This window comes from Arabidopsis lyrata (assembly GCF_000004255.2).
Source record: "Arabidopsis lyrata subsp. lyrata unplaced genomic scaffold ARALYscaffold_1, whole genome shotgun sequence".
Lineage (NCBI taxonomy): Eukaryota > Viridiplantae > Streptophyta > Magnoliopsida > Brassicales > Brassicaceae > Arabidopsis > Arabidopsis lyrata.
The window spans coordinates 29,190,100-29,204,945 of record NW_003302555.1 but is presented as its reverse complement, the minus strand read 5'-3'; the positions used below and the strand labels follow the sequence as shown (position 1 = coordinate 29,204,945).

Here is a 14,846-nt window from a genome sequence, read left to right as displayed (position 1 = left end):
GTGTTCCCTGAATATATCTCAAAATTTTCTTCACTGCCAACATGTGTTGCTCAGTTGGGCTTTCTATGTACCTGCTAACAAGATTCACAGAGAAAATCAGGTCTGGTCGTGTGGTAGTTAAGTACCTCAAACTCCCAATGAGTTGTTTGAACTCAGTTGGATCTACAAGATCACCGACTCCTGCCTTTGTTAGCTTATGCCCGGGCACAATCGGATTCTTGACTGAATTGCTTCCCTCCATACCATACTTCTTAATGATTTCTGCAGCATATTTCCTTTGGTTGATGAAGATACCCTTTTCGTCTTGTATTACCTCAACTCCCAAGAAGTATTTCATCTTCCCTAGATCAGTCATAGAGAACTCTTCCATCATCGATTTCTTAAACCCCTCTATCATCTCCATCGAGCTTCCTGTATATATGAGATCATCCACATACACACTTACCACCAAGACATCACCTCTCTCCTTTTTCACGAACAGTGTATGCTCACAGTAGCATTTTTCGAACCCTTCTTTGCCAAAGTACCCTTCTATACGGCTATACCAAGCTCTCGGTGCTTGTTTTAGACCGTATAAGGCCTTTTTCAGCTTGTACACTTTGTTGGATTCTGCTTCTACTTCGAATCCCTTTGGTTGTTCAACGAACACATCTTCCTTCAGGTCTCCATGTAAAAAGGCACTTTTTACATCAAGTTGGAAGACTCTCCATTCCTTTTCAGCTGCTAAGGCAAGAATCAACCTGATCGTATCCCACTTAGCTACTGGTGCAAACACCTCATCGAAGTCAATTCCATATCTCTGGTGGTAACCCTTTGCGACCAATCTTGCTTTAAACTTGTCAATTTCTCCTCTCTCATTGAATTTCGTTTTGAAGATCCACTTCAACCCAATTACTTTTGCTTCTTCTGGCAGCTCAACTAACTCCCACGTGTTATTCTCCTCTATTGCGGTTATCTCAGCTTCCATAGCCTTCTTCCATACCTCCATTTGAACTGCATTTTCAAAGTAGTCCGGATCATCTGGTCCGATGAATAACACAAGCATTTCATCCTCTTCTTCTTCTGCGATGAGTATCTTTGCGTTTCCAACAACATAATCTTTCATCCAGACCGGTTGTTGTATCTGTCTACCGCCTCCTGTTTCAACTACCAGAGGGATTTGATGAGCTGTTTCTTCTACAGCTTCTTCTTCTTCTTCTTCCTCTAATTCCTCTTGATCATGTTGATTATTGTGATCGATTTCTAGACCTTCTTCCCTAGTAGGTTCATTATCGGAATCATTCCAAGTGAGCTCTTGCTCCAGCAACTTATCTTCCCATTCCCATCCTTTGTTTTCGTCAAAGTGAACGTCTCTGCTAATTAATACTTTACCGGTAGCAGGATCATAGAGACGGTAGGCTTTGGATTCTTTGCTTATGCCAAACATCACACACTTGATGCTTCTCTCATCAAGTTTGATTCTTCTCTGGTATGGGACAAGGGCGTACGCTAAGCTCCCAAAAATTCTCAAATGCTCTACTGATGGTTTCCAGTTACTCCACTTCTCCTCTGGGGTTACATCATTTAGAGCCTTTGATGGACTCCGGTTCAGTATGTACACCGCATACTGCACAGCTTCTGGCCAAAACTTCCTTGGCACCGACCTCTCCAACAACATACACCGCGTCATGTTCATCACACTTTGATTCTTTCTCTCTGCGACTCCGTTTTGTTGTGGCGTATATGCTGCTGTGAGTTGTCTCTTGATCCCAAATTCTTTGCAGTACTCTTCAAACTCCCTTGAGTTGTATTCTCCTCCTCTATCTGACCGCAAGCAGACCAACTTATTCCCAGATTCTCTTTCGACTTCAGCCTTAAACTCTTTGAAGAACTGAAATGTTTCTGACTTCTCCGACAACAAATACGTCCAACACTTCTGACTGAAATCATCTATGAAATTAAGTATGTACCTTTTCCCGCTGGTTGACGTAGGATTAATCGGTCCACATATGTCCGTGTGAACAAGCTGCAGCACCTGCGTCGATCTCCACATACTCTCCTTCGGAATCGACTCTCTGATTTGCTTTCCCTTTAAGCATACCTCGCATGTGATATCTTCATCTCCATGAGCAAATTTGGGCAGGCCTTTTACCATATCCTTTTCAGCTAACGATCTCAAGCCTTGGTGATTGAGATGACCAAATCTCTTGTGCCATAGGTTGTCAGATTTTTCAATCACTTGCAGACATCGCGTCTCTTCTGTCTCTTTCACCTTTTTGACTATCGCAAAAATTACGAACATGCGATTCTTTGTCATCGTTGAGTGCATCACCATTCTCTTCTCTGACTTGTGCCACACTTCACACACATCGCTCTCAATGATGAATCTCAACCCTTTTTGTTGAAGTTGACCCACACTAAAAAGGTTATTCTTCAACCCTGGCACAAAGTACACATCAGAGATCACTTGAGTTCTCCCATCTATCTCAAGTCGTAGTTTTCCTCTTCCTTCTACAGTCATTCTTCGATCATCTCCCAACTTCACATTCTGTTTAAAATTGCCGTCTAACTCGATAAACCACTCCTTCGTACCACACATGTGATTACTGCACCCTGAATCTAGAAACCAGATTTGTTGTTTTTCTTCTTCACCGATCTGTTCTACATGAGCCATGAGAAGCAGGTCCTCTTCCATCTCTATGTAATTCGCCTCCTTCTCCCAGCTTGGACATTCGGCCTTGTAATGTCCCATCTTGTGGCATTTGAAACACTCCACCGTGTCTCTGCTCACAAACCCACGTCCTCTTCCTTGGTAACTTCCTCTTCCTCTACCACGGTTTGGACTTCCTCCTCTACCTCTTCCTCCATCTGGCCTCCATTGAGTTTCGGCCTTCAAGACTCTCTCCTCTACATCATGTCTGCTCAAATTCTGCTCATGCACCATTAGAGAACTTTGTAGTCCGTCCACTGTCATCACCTTGATGTCGTTGGACTCTTCAATTGCACATACCACATATGTGAATTTTTCGACCAATGTTCTAAGAATTTTCTCTACCACCTTAGAATCCGGCATGTCTTCTCCTAAATTCCGCATATCATTAGTGACTTCCATCACTCTGGAGAAATAGCCAGTGATTGTCTCTCCCACCTTCATCTCAAGAACCTCAAAGCTCCTGCGCAACCTCTGCAGTTGTGCGCTTTGAACACGATCATTCCCTTGATATTTCCTCTTCATGGACTCCCACAGATCCTTCGATGTCTCCTTCTGCAGGATTGTCTTGAGGATTGTCTTATCGATTGAGGCAAACAGATAATTCTTCACTTTGTGATCCTTCACCGTCTTCTCCGCCAGCTCCGTCCTCTGTGCTCCGGTGAGGATCACGTTTCTCTCCGTCCTTGGGATTCCCGTTTCGATTATATCCCACCACTCCTTTGATCTTATCAGATTCTCCATGAGCATTGCCCAATGCTCATAGTCACCATCGAATTTTGGTATGATGACTGACTCTTTATCACTCATGGTGTTTCTCTCTCTCTTGTACCAAGCTCGTGACAAGCTCTGATACCACTTTTTGCTTTTATCAAATCTCACTCAAGAAATAAACAGAGTTTTGCGAAAAACAGAGACTGAAAACTCAATCCATTAATGAAATTCAGATTGGTCTTAAATAGACCTTACAAGGAAGCAAAACAGAAGCTACGAAACTTAAGCTACTGGACTAACGTCCCGAGTCTTTCTCCGACTAAGGAGCTGACTTATTCAACAACGAAAGCGTCAAAATAAGATATAAACAAAACCGAAATAAACCAAGAACCTGCAGACCGGTTGATGCAGCCCAAACCGGACTGAGCTGTTATTCTTCATAGACTACATAACAGCCGATGGAAAACGATAGGTACCTATTTCCCTATTTGACTATAAGATAAAGAGCATGAAAATTTGGTTGATTTAGATCACTTTTTTTTTGGGTACATACGTAAATGGTACATTTGAGGGTAGATTAAAAGATGAAGACTAATTAATCTTTCCATCTACTGATTCAAGAAATTTATTAACAAATCTAAATATGAAGTTTTATCTATAATTACGTAGACTTTTTACGAAGTTTTGTTTTTGCCCTTTTATTTATTACTAGTTTCATTTGTTTGATGTACGTAAGCTTCGAGGTCTGACGAAATTCAAACACGTATGGAAGATGGGAACAAATTAAATAGCCAATAGGGAAACCAAATGAATGTATTTTTTATTTTTTGTTGGTCGTGTTCTCATCAGATTCCTCTCGAGATGCATACATACAAGTTTGATTTTATTAAGCTAAGTTTCTAAAAATATCTACACGCATAACAAACAATCAATTACCCCTAATTAAAAGCTATATGCCGTAAAAGTATTTTTAGTTACCACTATCCGTAGATATTGAGAAAATACACTATACATAATTTTATTTTTTTTGTTAAAAGGTTTTCATAGTTACATTGAACATGTAAACTATATGTTTCTTTCTACCATACCATGCATTGTTAATACTTCTAAAAATTTCTTTAGATATTATATATTATAACTAACATACAAACACTAACCTAAGTTAAAACACACCGGTGATATTAGTTGCTCTACACAAGAACACTTTCAGGTTTGAAGGGTTGGCACTAGTTTCTCTCTACAAGCCACGGTCAAACCTTTAATGGTTTCTAATTATTTGGCAAACAAATTTAATCAAGTGGGGAATAACACACCAACATTTTTCTCGTTCAATGAATGTGTTATTTTTTGAAAAACAAGTGCAATCTTTTCAATTTTGAATGATATTTCGCAGATTGAAAATTGAAGCCTTTCCTACAGTACTAAGTGTACTAAACCAGTGACGTAGTCGTATCAACATTTCTTAATCAAAAGGAGATTCACTACAAAAATGATTATGGTAGATAAGAGGTTATCTGGTTATGTCATCTTCACGTGCATTAAGAGCCTTAAATGTTACCGGTTCATTAGGTCTATGTATCTTTGATCTTTATATAAGACATTATCTCTACCTAACAATAGCTATCTCACAAAACATCACTTTACTAATCCAATTACAGAATAGTTTCATTACAAAATTTAACTAGCTCCGTCCATTTGTGATGTCTTTGTCGGTCCCTATGTCATAAAACCAAGGCATAAATGGAGGTAACACAAACACGACTGTCACATACCTAAAACCTACACTTTCTCCATAAAGAACCCACCTAATTTCTCATCATCCTCTTAGCTGGAAAAAAACCCAGAGATTCGGTGTTATAACCGATACATATATGACATATCTAACTACCAATCTTACAATGTTATTGAAGGATGGGAAGGAAGATGAGATTGTGTGGACCTTAATTAAGTTTGTTATGTACCAACACCATGTGCATGTTTTAAGTTACATTTTGACAAGTCGGACGTCGTTCTGACCAAAGGCGGTACCGCAGCCTGGACATTTCCGGTGTCGGATCTCTAAGCTACGTTGGATGCATTGCTGGCAGAAGAGATGATAACATTTCACAATTACCACCTGAAAATATTGTTTCAAACAAAAAGCGGTTGTTGATATGCGCTGAAAAATGATTTTTTATGATGCATGATAATTGACTATTGATATTGATTATGACAGTGATGAGAAAGGATTATCAAATCATTATGTCTGCCTTGACTGTGAGATATAGGATTGTTATGAGCATTGTTACCTCTTTAGGCCGATCAAAACAAACGCCACATTTGAGGATGTTTTTGCAATTCTTAACTTCTTCCTGGAGTCTCACTATGGCAGCTTCTACACTCTCAGAACCCAACTCTCCAAGCTCCTTGTTCAACTCCATCAGCTCTTCCTCAAGCTTCTTCTTCTCCCTCCTGTTCCATAGATTGAATCTATATCAATCTGTCATAATATAGTAATTGAGTTCAAACAAGAGATCTGTTTTTAGGTCCACCTTTCATCATCCAATTCCAGTTTGATGTCGTTTGTCCTCCTACTGATCTGTTCATATTCCTTTTCGGATGAAGAAACAGCAGACTTGAGCCATCTGAATTCCTTGTCAGCATCAGCTACTTCCCACTTGGTGGTTTCGAGGCTGATAGCGAGGTGACGATCTTCTTGAATCAATTTATAAGCCTCAGAAAAACAGCCTCTCATCTGCGAACATAAGAGCATTAGTAAAAGACACTGATGAGAGCAGTTTTAGAGAGTTACAACAATTACACAAGAAATCTCCTCTAACCTGTTCCTCACTATGTGCAATCCTTGCTTTAAAATTCTCTACGGATGCATTAACCTGTTGTAGCTGCTTTTCCATAACTTGCTTCTCAGATAAGTGAGTGTTGTAAGCATGCTTTGTCTTGACACTCTCGGAAACAAGCTGAAATCATAGATCAAATAAGAAATCTACAACTAATGTGTTCAAAGGCTAGATATAGTTAAAGTCAAAGATTGGAATTGAGAAAAGATGAAAAAAAAATAATCCAAATCTCAGTATCAAAGTGTCCTATTAACACTAAAACTTACCTTGATATTATAATCGTCCCGCTCAGCCACCTGCTGCAACAAATGTTGGTTCTGTGTCTGCATGTCTTCATAGGCTTGACCAATAGTCTAGAGAAGCAAAGTATGGATGAGACACATGAGCATTTTCAACTTTTGGATTTTTAATACACTCCTTAAGAACATCAAAATGAGGAAGAACGAGCAGAAGGATGATTGTACCTCCATTTCAGCAATGGATGCCTCTGCCTCCTCCTCTTTAACTTTAATACCCTCCTTAAGTTCCAAAACCTCCCTGCAAATGAGAAAACAATATAATACTGAAAAGAATATAATGAATGACCTTGGATGTGGTAACATGAGAGAGCATACCTCTCAGAAAGATCTAACTGAGTCCTCAATTCAGCAATTTCAGCCTTCGCGGTTGCAAGCCTTTCTTGGCAAGCAGTTTCAGTCTCATGAGCCGCTTTCACTCTCAATTCAAGAAAGTGTTCATCCAAAACGTTTTTCAGCTCTTCAGCCTGAGCTTGGGCTTTCCGTTGTGATTCCTTGATTTCTGCCAGTCCTCTGAAATTGGAAAGCTCAAATCTCATGATTTCAGCAAAATTTAGAGAACTTAAATACACTCAAATGGTCACATACTCACATACCTTTCATCATTACACTCACGCGTACAGATGCTTGCTAGATTTTGCAGCTCTAATTTTTCTTTCAGAAGTTTCTCAATCTGCGATATTACAATTGACATTCAGACTCTTACTGATAAATTTTCTGGAGTTTCAGTATCCATGAATTCCTAAAAGATGGCGAAAATAAAGTGCCTAGGAACGGTTGGAGAGAGGTATGTAAATAGAGCAAAAGAACATTGTAATTACCACACAAAAAAAAATTGTAGTGGATGGTTTTAGGGACATTTTGAAAACTTACTAGAGCCTTGAGAGATTTAATTTCCGCCATCTGTTTAGCACATTTATCCTCTAAACCCTTCTGTTCGTCTGCCTTTGTTAGCATGAGAAAATCAATATTTCAGGGAGCAGTCTACTAAATTAGTCCAATACAAAGGAAAAATATAGTAGAAGCAAAGAAGTTGTATATACAAAGGAGGGAGATTCCACATTTGTACTTCAAAAAAATACTGAGTTAATTGTGCATATAAAAGTTGTAAAATAGTCAAAGTCTTTGCATTGACAAGAAAAGCACAAAACCGGTCAACATAGAATAGCTGAAATTCAACAAAATCTTATCACTTCTCCTCATCTTATTGGCAATCAAATCCTCAAAATAACAGCCTATGTCACACTATTAATTGAGTAACCTGCTCCTTACTAGTAATTCACGCAGTGACCAAATAGTCCATCGAAACAACAACAAAATAAAACAAATTTGATGGCATTTAGGAAAAACAGAGAAATATTATACCGAATATAATCTTTAAAGCTGTGGTTGCGTTCAAACCTTGTTACTTAACGAAACTCTCAGCGATTGAGCTTGTTCACGCAGGTAAAGAGCATCATGTGCAGTGTCCTTCCACCGTTTCAACTGTGCTTCCATCATTTCCATCTCTTTAGATAAGGTTGATGCCATTGCAATAAACTCACTTTTAATATCTTGCCGTTCTGAAACATGGAAGATATATTTTAAGAGCAGGTATAAAGCGTTAAAAAGGCAATGAGTACTGAAATGGATTGAAAATCACCAGAATCTTGAATAGCTTCTTCCGTTTCAAGCTCTAATCCATTCTTTTCAACTATACAACTCTGCAGCTTCTTTTCCAGAACTTCAATTCTAGAACCAACAGTGGTAGACTTATGGTTGGCTGCCTCTAGGGATTCTGCCCTTAGATTTAGTTCCTTCTCCCGTCTCATTACAAAGGACCTTTCAGCCTGAAGCAGAGGTTAGATAATGATAGACGAAAAAATTACTCACTTATGTGGGAGAGAAACACCGGCAAATTGAATAAGAAGCTGACCTGAATGGCCTCAGTCAGAATTTTGTACCGGTCCAGTTCAGCATTCCAGTGATGAATTCGATCATTGATCAAACTATACAGTCTAGACGAGTATATATGCTGGTCATCCGTTAGTTCATTCTACATCCATTAAGCAAAACATATCATTGTCAACTGCAACTATTGCTCTAAGAAAAATCTTTTCCCCTAAATTCTATATATATATATATATATATATATATATATATATATACCTCAATATCTTGACATTGTCTTGACAAGGAAAGATTATACTCTTGTGCAGCTTGAAGCTCAGACAGACGACCTTCTGCCATTATCTAGAATAATTATTCAATACACGTGCTAAGCTTACACGTTTGGAAGAAAAAACAAAAATTAAAACATGAACCACACTATTAACGATGTAGTTACCTTTATTTCATCAATGGAGTCCTTCAATTCACGCAACTTCGTTTTATCTATAGGCTTCTCAGGAGAAAGGCTTCCATTTGCTATTGCTGGTGATGTTACATGACCTTCACATGCAGCATCCTTCTGCATTTTCAGAGTTATCAATTTTCTTCTATTTTCTTCAAGCTCAGCCTTGATCTCTTCCAATTGACCTTTAATAACCAAAGATACTCAATACTCAGAGAGCAATTATGAAATGTCACCATGCTAATACTTAAATTCTTACATCCCGGTTATAGTGTGCAAAATGGAAAATGTGCTACGCTTATAGAAACAAACAGCTGATTTTCTCATATTGTCTAGAATCATGAAATATACAACCTTTGAGGTGTTTAAGCTCGGATTGATCTGTCGAATGGCTGCTTATGTATGCATGAATCTGCTCGGTGTGTTCTTTGTGCCTCACATGTAAAGTATCAATCATCTCACGCAAGTTTTTGGCCTCCTCTTTCATCAAATCATTAATGCTAGATAACTGGATGGTGGCATCTGAAAAAAAAAAGGTATGTGAATTGTCTATAGCCGTTAAATTAAAATGAATCGATAATTGGCACACCAACCAACCTTCTGCCGATTTCACAGCATGTAAATTTTGAGAAATACTTTCAGCTTTCGCCCTCTGTGTAGCAATGGTGTTCTCAAAGAGTCCCATCAATTCCATTGTAGAGGAATGACGCAAAGCAAGAGCTTCTTCAACCTTTCCTACTACCTCATCACTATTACTAGTATCTAAGGAATCAACTTGCAGAAGTCTACACAGAAACATTTCATCAGCAGCGCATGGTGGAACTGAACCTAAATTACATCAACATAGATAAACTGTTAAGCAAATCTAAGCGGCTATAATACTTGAAGAACTGAGAGATAACTCTTATTAATACCTCGCTGTTTATCTGCAATGTCCAAGTATTTTAGAGCCTCTTGATTAGCCCCAGCACGAACTCCAAGCAATATCAGATCATCTACCAACTAAACCGTCAAAATGCACAAATAAAACCACAGACCCTCTGAGTTAAACATCAAAGGATGCAATTAGTCGTTCTATAAAGCCGAAAAGGAACATGAAAACCTAAAAACCAAGTAATTGCAGACCTGATTCCAAAGCTGGTTAACTGAGATAAGTTCATCATCATAAGACGTTTGTTTGATTTGCAATTCTTGGATCTTGGTTTCAACATCGTACAGGTGTTTCTTCTGAAGGTCTAACTGCTGAACCAGTTTCTGATTCTGTAACTGTAGAACAGTGGCATCAACCTGAAAGAAAAAAAAAAAACTCACTCTTGCATAGTCCTTATTTGCATCATTCATAGATTCCAAACGTCAATTTCATAAAAGAAAGATACTATCAAACTATTCAATCAACGGGCTTTTAAACAGATAAGAGAGAAGTCTCAGTCGAAAAAGCTTACACTTTTAGCAATAGGGTGAGAAGGTGAAGAATTACGGGCCATGGAAGTCGGAGAAACGGAGTCTAAAAGATGAGGCTTCTTCTGCATCGGCTCGTCCGATTCCTGATTCTCCATTTAATACAAGGAAAACCCTAAATCAAGATGATCGTTGGTTCAGGCAGAAACTCTAAAAGTCGAAAACTTTTTGAACACAATATTTGTCTCGTTGACAGAGAATCGCTAATTTGAGTTTTACGGGCGTCCAGAGGCGGAGGAGGTATCGTCGGAGAATCTGCCGAGATTTCTCTAGTCAAGACTGATTTTTTATTTTTATCTAACAGATAGAGAAAACCCTTAAACGACGTCGTTAGTGTATAAAAGGCTTATTGGGCCTAAACTACATGAATATAAATACAATAAAAGCCCAACGTCGTCGTGGAAATTATAGACAAAACCTTTAATCTAAAAAGATATAAAATTAGAAATTATAGATTTGCATGAACAAAGTAATGACTTGTGACTAGCGTACCTTTTGGATTAGAAACAAAGTACACGTCACGCATAAGATATGCTGAAATAATAGAATTGTTAAGGGAATTTATTTGGCACTAAAACACAAACTCACCAAAATAATACGTACTGGTCATTTTGCTTTATTATTTGATTAAAACAATCCATATAACAATAATCATCACCACTTTAGAAACTTTCTCACATTTTCTGCCTATGTCCAACGAGTTTACCCATTTGGACAAAACTTGATTCGAAATGTTGTTGTTCTTCATCATCTTGTTCTGTTTGATAATTGGTGATTAGAATAGAGTACTCTACGTTTTCACCGTAAACACGATCGAGAATCAAATATAGTGTGACAACAAATATTGTACATGTTTGTAACAAATAGCCAACTGAAATACTGAATTCGAGGTTGACCAACGACTTAGCTCTGTGAAGAGCTTCTTCGGTAGAACATTTAACCATTAGGTGTCTTATTTCATCGTGAATATAACATCCCTTGGGGATCAAACTCGGTATGTAAAGCATGCAACCCATCACAATGAGCCACACGCCTTGAAAGGCTATGCTTGAAGATCTCACAAGGCTCACCAGAAAACTCTTCGGCAAGAAAATACCTTTTGATGTCAAGAAAGTAGTTATTAGTTAGTACGTACTCCATATGAATATCAATCAAAATTTTGATTTTAGAAAATAAACTAAAATTAGAACAGTACATAAATTCAAAATTCAGGATTTTTTGGACCGACCTTTATAGACTTGGCAAAACCAACAAGCAACAACATCATATTAATTTATGATATATATATACACATATATAAGTTTAAGATATATTAGAGTCATCAGAACAATACACAGGATAGTGGTAACGAGAGAGACGAAGATAACGACTTGTAGAATCAAATGGTATTGTCCCCCAACGCCCATGTGGTCGGTAGAATGAAAATGGAAGAGAAGTAGCTGTTGACTGAAGGCAGCGGCTGCAGCTAGCATGGTTAGCCCCTCAGAAGCGGCGGGTCTAGGCCGTGCTCTATCGAGGACTAATGCCAAAACGGCATAGACTAAAAAAGACATGGAGATGGAAGAATGTTCGAAGTTGTGGAGGTGGTTCGATGGGATGGTACCATCAGAGTCAAAGGGATTGTGTCTTCTAGGTCCAATGAAGAGCTCCATGGATATGGAGGCTGATGAAGATAGCATGATTAAGTAGAGCTCTAAGTGTCCGAGCTCTGAAATTGGGAACCATGTTGATGAATTGAATGTCTTTGGATGGAGACAGAAGAGTTTTATGTTGTTGAATAAGTGCCATAAGCCAAGTGCTAAGAAGGCAAAGCCTGGTATAACATGTCCCACAAGTGATCCCATGTTGTGGGTTTGTATTATGTCTTAATATGATCTTTTGTTTCTATTTAGAGAGAGACAATTAAGGGATTTTGATTGTGGACAAGTGACGACAATGATTGGTTAGTGGATGGGTTTAATAAGAGTTGAGGGTGAGGATATTGGCTTAGGGATTATGCATTTACGTGTACGTATACGTATCTATAAACCTGTATTAAATATTTTCATTACTTGCGACACACACAAAAAATTCATCACTAATCACGTGTAATCTTGCTTGTTTACTTTGAGCGTACACATGAAGTATGATGAGAAAGACAGATCAGGCGTCATAAAATAAGTTTAATTCATTTAAAACTTTCATTTTAATTTTAATGAGTTTGTCCATGATTATGAATTCATTATTTGATTTTTTCCGTAGGAATTTTTTTTTTAACATCTAGTCAATGAACTTATTCAGCGGACGTTGAATAACAGATGTGATGTTTATGAGGAGATTTCATGAGGATGCATTTCCGTATATGTGTATAAAGAAATTAATTTACATTTAAAAAAAAAAAATTGATCTACATTTTGCTGACGCTTGTTCTTATTAGGCCTGGGCACGAACCGGATATCCGGAAAAATTGTGATATTTGTTATTCGATTCGTTTTAACCGAATACCTGATTTTGTGATTTGCTTTGATTCGAAAATTTCCGGATATCCGGAAATTTGAATATCCAGATTTTTTTGATATTTGCGGATATCCGCTTTGATAAATATAAATATTAAAAAAATCTGTAAACTATATAACCATATCAGATATTTAAAGTTTTTATTTAACATGCTGTCAAAATAAATTCCAAATATCAAACATAACTGTTGTTGTTATCACCGGTCAACAAAATGTTATCACACTAATTCCAAAAACCAAAACCCGATAGATTAAGATGTCATTGATCAAAACATAACATTAAAGAAAAATGATAAAACAAACATCTTAACATAAAAACATAAGGTAACAATAATACACAAACTATTTATGATATATATATATATATAGACATAACTATATATTCTAATATATATCAAAAGATACGGATCGAAGCGGATATTCAATTTTTAAAAAAGCAATATTTGTTATTTGCTTCGCGTTTTACGAATACTACATTTTCCTATTTGCTTTGGTCCAAAATCTTACGGATATTCGGATTTTTCGAATCAAATCAAATCGAATACCGAATCGAAACGGATCAAACGAATATTTTGCCCAGCCCTTACTTCTTATCATATTAAGTTTATACAGTATTATACAATCAAACATTTTTTACTTCTAATCGATCTTATATTTTGTACAAGTTGCAATGTCAAAATGAAAAACAACCGAATAATCTATTACCTTTACACGTCTTCACTTCCAAGGAGTTTACCTATCTGGACAAAACTTGGATTACTTTTCTTTAGCGACTCTATGTCTTGTTGCTCTTCACCACTTTCTTCACTTTTGTCTTTAGTGATAAGAATTGAGTACTCGGCATTTTCACCGTAAAGTCCACTCAGGATCAAGTAAAGCGACATGACAAAGATTGTGATTCCAACAAAAAACCAACTAAACTCGATGTTGACTAGCGACTTGGCCCTGTGTAAAGCTTTATCGCTGGAACATTTAATCACTTGGTGTCCTTCTTCTTCATGAAGAAAACATCCCTTGGGAATCAATCTAGGTGTCCAAAGCATGTAACCCATCACTACGAACCACACTCCTTGAAAAGTTATGCTTGATGACCTGACAAAGCTTACCAAGAAACTTTTGGGCAAAGCTATTCCGATTAGACTGGTGAGAAGAGAAACGAAGATAATGAGCTGGAGGAGCTTATGGTATTGTCCTTCAATGCCCATGTGGTCAGCAGAGTGAAGATTGAAGAGGAAGAGCTGTTGAGCAAAGGCAGAAGATGCGACGAGTATAGTCAGTCCATGCGAAACATGAGTTGATATACTCCTTGCTTGATCAAGAACTACTGCGAAAACCGCGTATACTAAGAAGGACATGGAGATAGAGGAGTGTTCAAAGTTGTGGAGGTGGTTTGAAGGGATGGTACCATCAGAGTCAAAGGGTTGATGTCTCTTGGGTCCAATGAAGAGCTCCATAGCTATGGAGGCTGATGAAGATAACATGATTAAGTAGAGCTCTAAATATCTAAGCTTGGAAGTTGGAAACCATGGTGATGAAGTAAAGGTGTTTGGGTGGAGACAAAAGAGTTTTATGTTGTTAAATAAGTGCCATAGACCAAGTGTAAAGAAGGCAAAACCTGGTGCAACATGTCCCACAAGTGTTCCCATGTTGTGGCTTTATGCCTTATTCTTTAGTTTTTGTGCCTATAGAGAGGGAAAGGGGGATTTAGGGATTTGATGATCATGATTAGAGCTCTTATGGGTTTAATAAGAGCTAGTGAAGAACTAAATTTGAAAAGGGGTCGTCTAGAGTATTCGTTTTGAAATTTCTACAAGTCATTGACTTTGATGAAGTAAGGGCTGACGAATTGGCTTGGGGAGTACGGAGTTTGTGTTTGGCTTTGAGTCTTTTAACCAAATGATGATTATTCAATTCAGAGATCGATAAGATTATATATTGAAAAAAAATTGTTTATAGAAAATATTATTGACTGTGATATTAACTTATTTATAAAAAAATCAAGTAACAGCTTGAAAATTTCCCTCG

At 37.6% G+C, this 14,846-nt stretch overlaps 3 protein-coding genes across 4 annotated transcripts; all 3 read right to left on the bottom strand.

Moving 5' to 3' along the window:
• Positions 1-5,024: 5,024 nt before the first annotated feature.
• Positions 5,025-10,677, bottom strand: LOC9327887 (E3 ubiquitin-protein ligase BRE1-like 2). 2 transcript variants are annotated; one of them, XM_021013168.1, is made up of 19 exons: positions 10,311-10,677; positions 9,994-10,155; positions 9,783-9,870; positions 9,466-9,696; positions 9,223-9,390; positions 8,863-9,053; positions 8,685-8,768; positions 8,452-8,571; positions 8,179-8,365; positions 7,938-8,098; positions 7,410-7,481; positions 7,133-7,209; positions 6,855-7,049; positions 6,705-6,777; positions 6,507-6,593; positions 6,223-6,360; positions 5,935-6,137; positions 5,692-5,854; positions 5,025-5,519 (listed from the first exon to the last, which is right to left on the bottom strand). In XM_021013168.1, the coding sequence occupies exons 1-19, from the start codon at positions 10,422-10,424 to the stop codon at positions 5,388-5,390; spliced, it is 2,646 nt and encodes an 881-aa protein (XP_020868827.1). In that variant the 5' UTR covers positions 10,425-10,677; the 3' UTR covers positions 5,025-5,387. The 2 variants fall into 2 exon arrangements, with proteins under 2 accessions (XP_020868827.1, XP_020868828.1); XM_021013169.1 differs by lacking the exon at positions 10,311-10,677 and having other exon boundaries at positions 9,783-9,908; positions 9,994-10,084.
• A 242-nt stretch (positions 10,678-10,919) lies between these two features.
• LOC9327886 (transmembrane protein 45B) lies at positions 10,920-12,527 on the bottom strand. Its single transcript, XM_002891778.2, has 2 exons — positions 11,660-12,527; positions 10,920-11,422 (listed from the first exon to the last, which is right to left on the bottom strand). Exons 1-2 carry the CDS (start codon positions 12,168-12,170, stop codon positions 11,001-11,003), a joined length of 933 nt encoding a protein of 310 aa, XP_002891824.1. The 5' UTR covers positions 12,171-12,527; the 3' UTR covers positions 10,920-11,000.
• Positions 12,528-13,372: 845 nt separating this feature from the next.
• Positions 13,373-14,834, bottom strand: LOC9327885 (transmembrane protein 45B). Its single transcript, XM_002891777.2, has one exon. It carries the CDS (start codon positions 14,465-14,467, stop codon positions 13,529-13,531), a length of 939 nt encoding a protein of 312 aa, XP_002891823.1. The 5' UTR covers positions 14,468-14,834; the 3' UTR covers positions 13,373-13,528.
• Positions 14,835-14,846: the final 12 nt, after the last annotated feature.